The sequence below is a fragment of the Cryptococcus neoformans genome, chromosome 2, assembly GCF_000149245.1.
Source record: "Cryptococcus neoformans var. grubii H99 chromosome 2, complete sequence".
Lineage (NCBI taxonomy): Eukaryota > Fungi > Basidiomycota > Tremellomycetes > Tremellales > Cryptococcaceae > Cryptococcus > Cryptococcus neoformans.
In genome coordinates, this window is record NC_026746.1 from 1612492 (window position 1) to 1621675 (window position 9184).

Here is a 9184-nt window from a genome sequence, read left to right on the forward strand (position 1 = left end):
CCGGCACAATTCCATCGCTTGGTCCAACTTCTGGAATCTTCTATGGTAGAAGAGGAAAAAAGGAGCGGTCAAGGTTGATTCAGCATTCGTTAATGCACATAGTTGTATATGATGATATCACCATACACATATTATTTACATTTGTCACTTTCCATGTTTATGACGGTTTGTCCATGACATCAGTTTGCGCTTAAGCGACACACAAGATGGCAGAGGAATTCACGTGGTTTGGCAGGTCTGGATTTGGTGACTACACATTTTAATGAAGGTTAAACAAATGCCCTTGTTTTGTAATAAAGTAACGTAGGTTCATATAATCACTACAAGGAGGCAGTTCCTTGTTTCATTACTGCGACCTGGGAGGTACACACAATGTACAGGTTTCCGCCGGATACGTTGTAGGCCCCCCCCCCCCCCCCTCTTTATCTTCGCCTCATCTTTACTTTTGGTAGTCTTATCGGTCATTGATTACACACAAAGCTTATCGAAAAGAATAAGATGGGAGCACTGATCACTTCGTTGAAGAACGGAAAGAGCGAACATGTGTGTGTGTTTATTTTTATTTTTATTTCTGTTTTCTTTTTTTTTTAAATCAAGAAATACGGATGCGAGATGTAGAAGCAGGAAGAAGGGAATGAAATAGAGCTGATTATTCCATCATCGCAGCCGATGGTCGCTGTTATACATCATGCGTGGCATGTTTCTGCATCTCTCTCATCGGTCATCGGCCTAGAAGAGCTCTAAAAAGAATTTTATCTCCGCATTCTATGGATGGACGTACTTTATGTCACCACAGCACCCTCGCCCAATGCTACTAGGCCGCCGTGCCTTGGCTTGGGTCACGTAAGCAGCTCTGTATTCCGCCGGCGAGTGGAGTCATGCGGCGGCGACCGAAGCCTTCCTGCCCGCGGACCTCTTAGTCAAGGCCGGACTCTTTAGGTCCACCTCTCGTCATAAGTAGAAAACAGATACTTGTCTTCATCTTGGCGGGCCCCGATTGGATTTTTTGGACCAAGTTACCCGTTGGAACCCGTTGGAGAATATGGAAGGCGCACATCATTTTGTTACTTATGGCCGGCCCCCACAAAATCTCAGGCTCTTATATATACGATCGATGACTGTTTTCCACGCCCTCAATCCTTTTCACTCTCTAAATCAATCGATAACCAGCGACAAATCCGTCCTTCATTATGGCTTTCGCAGGTGTCGGCCCAATGGGGCCGTATGACCGCACTGAGCACTCGGCTGGCGCTGCTCTTAATCGCACGACCTCTCGCAGTCACTACTACGACAGTCACCCCAACGACAATCTTCCCTCTCCTACCGACGAATATCGTAATCGTGAACTCGGTCAGCTTGCTCGATCATGGTCCCGCCGGTCACAAACGGGCGCTGTAGGTCGTGGGCTTTCACAAGCCCCTCAAGACGAGTCTATTTCCGAAGAACTTTCTGGCGATGTTTTCGCTTACGAGCAAGGCTCTGATCTCGATCCGTTTTCCAACAACTTCGATGCGAAGAAGTGGACGAAGTTGATGTTCCATGCTCATGAGGCAACGACTCCCTCGAGGAAGGCGGGATTGTCTTTCAAGAATCTGGGTGTCTTTGGATATGGGTCTGATGCCGGTATGTAATTGCTTCACATGGCTCCTGGAATTTCACTGATGGGCTATACAGACTATCAAAAGACTGTCGGCAATTTATTCCTTGCGGGACTGGGAGCTCTTCGAGACTTGATTGGCAACCGCAAGCGCAAAGTACAGATTTTGAATGGGATTGATGGTGTGCTCGAGGCGGGTGAAATGCTAGTGGTGTTGGGGCCTCCTGGAAGGTACTGTCTACATACGATCTCAATCTAATTATGATCTGACTATTTTCCAGCGGTTGTTCAACTATGCTCAAAACGATTGCTGGAGAAATGAACGGTATCTACATTGATGAGTCTTCGGAGCTTAACTATCGAGGTGTGTCTTCTGGTTATGATTTATTCAAAAGGCCAACCGGTCACAGGTATCACTCCCAAGCAGATGTATGGTCAATTCCGAGGCGAAGCTATCTACACCGCCGAAGTAGATGTGCACTTCCCCAACCTTACAGTAGGGCAGACTTTATCGTACATAATTCTTGGCTTAATTGGAGTGTATCCTGACCGTTGTACAGTTTCGCTGCCGAAGCTAGGGCTCCGCGTCATACACCCAATGGCATCTCTAAGAAGGACTACGCTAATCATCTGCGTGATGTCGTCATGTCCATCTTTGGTATCTCACACACTCTCAACACGATCGTCGGTAACGACTTTGTTCGAGGTGTTAGTGGTGAGTAACACGCTACAAGAGCCAAAGCAGGAGCTGACTTCAATTAGGTGGTGAACGAAAACGAGTGACTATTGCTGAGGCTGCTCTTGCTGGTGCTCCTCTTCAGTGTTGGGACAACTCCACTAGAGGTCTTGACTCCGCCAACGCCATCGAGTTCTGTAAGAATCTTCGTATCAACGCCGATTATATGGACATTTCTTCCGTTGTCGCCATCTACCAAGCGCCTCAAAGCGCTTACGACCTCTTTGATAAGGTTTCCGTTCTTTATGAAGGCGAGCAAATCTTCTTCGGCAAGTGTAATGACGCGAAGCAGTTCTTCATGGATATGGGATTCCATTGCCCTCCTCAACAAACTGTCCCCGACTTCCTAACCTCCCTTACCAGTGCTTCCGAGCGAACTCCCCGAGAAGGTTTCGAAGGCAAGGTACCAACTACACCTCAAGAATTTGCTGCTGCATGGAAGAAGAGTGACAAATATGCCGAGCTCCAGGAGCAGATTGCGCAGTTTGAGCAAAAATATCCAGTTAATGGCGAGAACTACAATAAGTTCTTGGAATCTCGAAGGGCACAACAGTCAAAACATCTGTAAGTTGTTACACTTTTGACTTAGCAGTCGCGGCCGCCGAGACCCTTTATAGCCGACCTAAGTCTCCTTATACCCTTTCTTACGGTGGCCAAATCAAGCTCTGTCTTCGAAGAGGCTTTCAGCGTCTCAAGGCGGATCCTAGTTTGACTCTTACCCAGTTGTTCGGTAACTTCATCATGGCTCTGATCGTCGGCTCAGTTTTCTATAACATGCGTTAGTTTATGCGCCGAACAAATCCTTTGTGTCGACACTGATGAATCTATTCAGCGGAAAATACCTCAAGTTTCTACTCTCGAGGTGCTCTGTTGTTTTTTGCCATCTTGATGAGTGCTTTCGGTTCTGCACTTGAAGTGAGCCGTAAATGTCAAGACATCATTTTTCTTGGCTGACTTTCGTCATAGATTCTCATTCTGTACGCTCAACGAGGCATCGTGGAGAAGCATTCACGATACGCCTTCTATCACCCGTCTGCCGAAGCTGTCGCATCTGCCCTTACCGATATACCTTATAAAGTTCTTAACTGTATCTGCTTCAACTTGGCGTTGTACTTCATGGCCAACCTTCGGCGAGAGCCTGGTAAATGATTTCTAATTTTCATCTGCGTTGGGACAACGCCTAACTGTTTATGCAGGACCATTTTTCTTCTTCATGCTCATCAGTTTCACCCTTACTATGGTCATGTCCATGTTCTTCCGATCTATCGCCAGCCTTAGTCGATCCTTGACTCAAGCTCTTGCGCCCGCGGCTATCATGATCCTTGCCCTCGTCATCTACACTGGTTTTGCGATCAATGTTCAAAACATGCGCGGCTGGGCTCGATGGATCAACTATCTTGACCCTATTGCCTATGGTTTTGAAAGCTTGATGATTAACGAGTTCCACGGTCGAGAGTATGCTTGTTCCGCGTTCGTGCCTACGGGCCCTGGCTATGAAGGAGCTACAGGTGAAGAGCGAGTCTGTTCTACCGTTGGCTCCGTTGCCGGATCTCCCGTGGTGAACGGTGACGCATATATCAATGGATCATACGAGTATTATCACGCCCATAAATGGAGAAATTTCGGCATTCTTATAGGCTTCTTCATTTTTCTGACCGCTGTCTACCTCCTTGCCACGGGTGAGTTCTTCGCACGCGTATGCGCTCTTTGTTCTTAGTATTAACTTCCATTACAGAGCTGATTACCGCCAAGAAATCAAAAGGTGAAATCCTCGTGTTCCCGCGTGGCAAAATCCCTCGCGCTCTTCTCGCCCAATCGACTGTCTCACATAACTCCGATGATCCTGAAGCTGGCAAGTATGCTGGAGGTGGCAATGTACAAAAGAAGGTTACAGGAGCAGACCGTGCAGATGCTGGTATCATCCAGAGGCAAACGGCTATCTTCTCTTGGAAGGATGTCGTCTACGATATCAAAATCAAGAAGGAGCAGAGAAGGATTTTGGATCATGTTGATGGATGGGTAAAGCCTGGAACTCTGACAGCTCTTATGGTATGCTCTTTTCAATCGTGACATATGCCTCGTAATAGCTAAGGACTATATAGGGTGTATCTGGTGCTGGCAAAACTACGCTGCTTGACGTCTTGGCCACTCGTGTTACAATGGGTGTGGTTACTGGTGAGATGCTCGTTGATGGTCAGCAACGAGACATCTCTTTCCAGCGGAAGACTGGTTATGTCCAACAGCAAGATCTTCATCTCGAGACTAGCACTGTTCGAGAAGCCCTCCGTTTCAGTGTTCTCCTTCGACAGCCGAACTACGTTAGCAAGAAGGAGAAGTATGAGTATGTGGAAGAAGTTTTGAAGCTTTTGGAGATGGATGCATACGCTGATGCCGTTGTGGGTGTACCTGGTACTGGTGAGTCGCTCTTTGTATTTCTGTCACCTCGCATGTCCTCACTCAATTTCAGGTCTTAATGTCGAACAACGGAAACGTCTCACCATCGGTGTCGAGCTTGTCGCTAAGCCTGCCCTTCTTCTTTTCCTTGACGAACCTACTTCGGGTCTCGATTCCCAAACCTCTTGGAATATTCTTCTCCTCCTCCGAAAACTCACTGAGCACGGTCAAGCCATCCTGTGTACCATCCATCAGCCTTCTGCCATGTTGTTTGAACAATTTGACCGTCTTCTTTTCCTCGCCAAGGGCGGTAAAACTGTCTACTTTGGCGAAGTAGGCAAGGAGTCAAGGACGTTGATTAATTACTTTGAGAGGAATGGCGCTGAGAAGTGTCCTCCTGGAGAGAACCCGGCAGAATGGATGTTGTCAGCCATCGGTGCGTCGCCCGGCTCTCACTCTACTGTCGACTGGCACCAAACGTGGCTCAACAGTCCTGACCGAGAAGAGGTCCGACGTGAGATTGCTCGTATTAAAGAGACCAACGGAGGGAAGGGCAAAGCTGCTGAGCAGGATAAGAGCCGAGAGAAGAGTAAGGCTGAGATCAAAGCAGAGTACGCAGAGTTTGCTGCACCGTTGTGGAAGCAATTTATCATTGTCGTTTGGCGAGTGTGGCAACAACATTGGCGGACGCCGAGCTATATCTGGGCTAAGGCTGCACTCTGTATCGGTTCTGTACGTTCTCTTCGTACCTTTGAAGTGGAAGCAACTCGTTAATATGTCATGATAGGGGCTTTTCATTGGCTTTAGTTTCTTCAAGAGTGGAACCTCGCAACAGGGCCTACAGAACCAGCTCTTCTCTGTCTTCATGGTGCACTATCATATTCTCTGTTGCGTTGGAGGCTTGCGTTAACTCCAAATTTTTAGCTCTTTACTATTTTCGGTCAACTTGTCCAGCAGATATTACCTAACTTCGTATGTCTCTTATCGTGGGATGCCACCAAGTGCAACGCTGACGATTCACGGACAGGTGACACAAAGGAGCCTGTACGAAGTCAGAGAGCGACCCTCAAAGACATATTCTTGGAAAGTCTTCATCATGAGTAATGTCATCGCTGAAATCCCTTGGTCCAGTATGTTCCCTCAAACCCTATGCTTTCTTTTGCTGAGAATAATGCTGACGCCTCTTTGTCCTACAGTCTTAATGGGTGTTATCATTTACTTCACCTGGTATTACCCTATTGGCTACTATCGGAACGCTATTCCAACCGACTCTGTCCACCTCCGTGGTGCTCTCATGTTCCTTTACATTGAAATGTTCATGCTCTTCACATCGACGTTCGCGATTATGATTGTGGCAGGTATAGACACGGCGGAGACAGCTGGTAACATTGCGAATCTTCTCTTCTTGATGTGTCTAATCTTCTGCGGGTGGGTGTTCCTTTTCTGGTCTCCTTTCTGCACCTCTGCATCTAGAGCGTTTGCTGATTTGACCTCTTCTCAATGACTAGTGTTCTGGCAACCAAGGATTCTTTCCCCCACTTCTGGATCTTCATGTACCGAGTCTCGCCGTTCACATATCTGGTTGAGGGTATGTTAGGTGTGGCCATCGCCAATACCAATGTCGTTTGTGCCGACAACGAGTTGTTATCGTTTAACCCGCCTTCCGGACAGACTTGCGGACAGTACATGTCAAACTACATCGCGGCTGCTGGAGGATATTTGATCAATGAGGATGCCACGATTGGATGCAGCTTCTGCTCCGTAAGTAAGACGAATGTCTTCTTGGCTCAGTTTGATATCTATTATAGCCATAAGTGAGTACTTTTACACCTTTGACCTTCTGCTGCGTATCGGACAAGTGATAGGAGCGGTGTTGATATTCGTTTCTATTTTCAGATGGAGAGACTTCGGTCTTCTTTGGATCTTTGTAATTTTCAATGCGGCAGCGGCTGTTGCTATCTATTACGTCGCTCGAGTGGTACGTCTCTTTGCCCCTTCCATGTGCCTGTCTCTTCACGTTTAGCGGCTAACAGTCGTCATCTTCTACCGCATAGCCTAAGAACACTGGAAAAGAGCAAGCGTCCGAGCCTGAAGAACCGGAGAAGAATGCAGCGCCTGGGAACACCGAGAAGCGGAGCAGGAGATCGGAGTCGTCATAAAGAAAGAGGCGTTGGGAAGTAGAAGACAAGATGGAAAGAACTAATTTTGCATGAAATACGTTAATTTCGATGTAGTCGACCTTCTTGAAACCCATTACATTGCCCCTACTAGGAACATGGGTTGAATGTCTTTTTATTCACTTATGCTTGGGTACCGGTATCATTAGATAACTCTCTATCTCAGGATCATCCTGATACCAAAATATGCATTGGGCGTGACTTGTGGAATGAGATATAGACGTTTCCATCATACCCATATATCGGCGGAAGGACGGATGGCGCAGGGATTGCACAAAATCAACCGTTGTGCGTGCACAAAGCATGTATGCAACATTTATGCTTGGGTACCGGTATTATTCGATAGGGCGAAATCTCAAGATCATGCTGATACCAAAATATGCATTCCCTTTTTGCTTTTGTTATTCAACTCCCTCTAACAACCACAAAAAACGCTATCAAAATGTCTTCCGATCTTGCCGACGTTGGTCTTATTGGTTTGGCCGTCATGGGTCAGAACTTGATCCTTAACATGAACGACAAGGGTTTCAAGGTCTGCGCCTACAACCGAACTGTCGCCAAGGTCGACCACTTCCTCGAGAACGAGGCTAAGGGCACCAACGTCATTGGCGCCCACTCCGTGCAGGAGCTCTGCTCTAAGCTCAAGAGGCCTAGGCGAATCATCCTTCTCGTCAAGGCTGGTAAGGCCGTCGATGACTTCATTGCTCAGCTCGAGCCTTACCTCGAGAAGGGCGACATCATCATTGACGGTGGTAACTCCCACTACTCCGACTCTATCCGACGAACCCACGAGCTCGAGGCCAAGGGTCTCTTGTTCGTCGGCTCTGGTGTCTCCGGTGGTGAGGAGGGTGCCCGAAACGGTCCTTCTCTCATGCCCGGTGGTTCTGATGACGCTTGGCCCCACATCAAGGACATCTTCCAGAAGACCGCTGCCCAGGCCCAGGGTGAGCCCTTTAGGATTGGACCGCCCGCACTCATCCACAGTGCGGGCCGATTTGTATGGGGAGGCGGCGTGGCCCGCTTCCGCGCCTCAGCCAACGGCTCGCAACCACCTCCCGCACTGTGGACCAGTGCGCGTTGACTATGGGGGAATCGGTTTCCCGCCCTGTTTTCAACGTGCAAGCGGCTTGATCTCGTGCGATATCACTTGTACAGTTTCGGATGCATATAACTATTTTTAGCTTGCGTTCTCCTGTACACAGCGGTACCAAGCATAGGCAGATAAACATTGTAAACTGTGGATGGGCAACGCCTTGAAAACGAACGGTTATTTTCACGCGTTTCAACTTGGCCAACCCACTCGGCGCATCTCNNNNCATGTTCACCTGAGTGATTCGAATTGANTGATCCCACGTGGCAGCCCCATGGAATTCGCTTTCCTCACTAGCGACTTTCACTGGCAATTCGCTATCCCTCAACGCCCGACGCATTTGCTCGGCTACTCCTCAGCATCGATACTCCTCAACATCCGACTCATCACACCCAAATCGTTCACTCTCACTCGGCTACCCCTCCACGCTGGCTCAACTACATGACAGATGAAAGGGAGGATATGCAGGACAGGTGGCAGAGTACACGGTGGGAGGGTGGGACAGGTGGGAGAATATGCAGCAGGAGAGGGTGGGACAGGTGGGAGAATACACGGTGGGAGAATACACGGCGGGAGAGGGTGGGATATGGGTGAGTTTGTTTCTTTCACATGGTGGTGGTCGTTGTATAGTACAAGCTATGCATTGCATGTCGGCCCACACCATTGAGCGAGTGAAGTGTGTTAGTGTGTTATGTCTGAACATTGGCAGCTGGTGAACATTGGCTGAAGGGTGAATAAAGTGGTGCACGCAAGAGACAAGCGAGAGCACTAACAAGGCAGGGAATGATCGATAATATTGGGAGGGAGAAACAGGTCAGTCATAGTCGAGCAAGAGGGGATAAAAACGTACTTACGAAGAGGCCGATAACATACAGCGAGAGAGAAGAGACTAACTTTGTCCAACTGGTTGTAGTGACGGCATTCGAGTAACAGCAGGCCTGCTCTTAAGACATCGGCTGTAATGTATATTAGCAAATAGCGTGAACAATGAGAGGGAATCGGACTTGCCAGATTAGCGGGAACGCTCTCTACCGCTTGCAAGGCTGTTTTATGTCGAAGGAGGAGAGGGTTAGGGGGTTAGGGGGTTAGGGGGTTAGGGGTTAGGGGGTTAGGGGGTTAGGGGGTTAGGGGGTTAGGGGGTTAGGGGGTTAGGGGGTTAGGGGGTTAGGGGTTAGGGGGTTAGGGGGTTA

The 9184-nt window shown here is 48.4% G+C and overlaps 3 protein-coding genes; all 3 read left to right on the plus strand.

Moving 5' to 3' along the window:
* CNAG_04097 (glucose 1-dehydrogenase) overlaps positions 1–123 on the plus strand; it is a 1504-nt gene extending 1381 nt beyond the window's left edge. The window contains exon 4 of the mRNA XM_012192288.1: positions 1–123. This exon is cut by the window's left edge and continues 399 nt beyond it. The gene's annotated coding sequence lies outside the window, so the exon portion shown is untranslated.
* Positions 124–796: 673 nt separating this feature from the next.
* CNAG_04098 (ATP-binding cassette, subfamily G (WHITE), member 2, PDR) lies at positions 797–7157 on the plus strand. XM_012191937.1 has 20 exons: positions 797–1623; positions 1675–1828; positions 1879–1961; positions 2008–2110; positions 2158–2312; positions 2360–2897; positions 2951–3111; positions 3166–3248; positions 3300–3474; positions 3530–4012; positions 4069–4382; positions 4436–4748; positions 4801–5459; positions 5515–5595; positions 5652–5699; positions 5755–5857; positions 5924–6155; positions 6236–6541; positions 6624–6705; positions 6782–7157. Exons 1-20 carry the CDS (start codon positions 1191–1193, stop codon positions 6884–6886), a joined length of 4611 nt encoding a protein of 1536 aa, XP_012047327.1. The 5' UTR covers positions 797–1190; the 3' UTR covers positions 6887–7157.
* Positions 7158–7303: 146 nt separating this feature from the next.
* CNAG_04099 (6-phosphogluconate dehydrogenase, decarboxylating) lies at positions 7304–8924 on the plus strand (the record flags this gene model as incomplete). Its single annotated transcript, XM_012192289.1, has 3 exons — positions 7304–7974; positions 8450–8584; positions 8908–8924. The coding sequence occupies exons 1-3, from the start codon at positions 7347–7349 to the stop codon at positions 8922–8924; spliced, it is 780 nt and encodes a 259-aa protein (XP_012047679.1). The 5' UTR covers positions 7304–7346.
* Between the last annotated feature and the right edge of the window lie 260 nt (positions 8925–9184).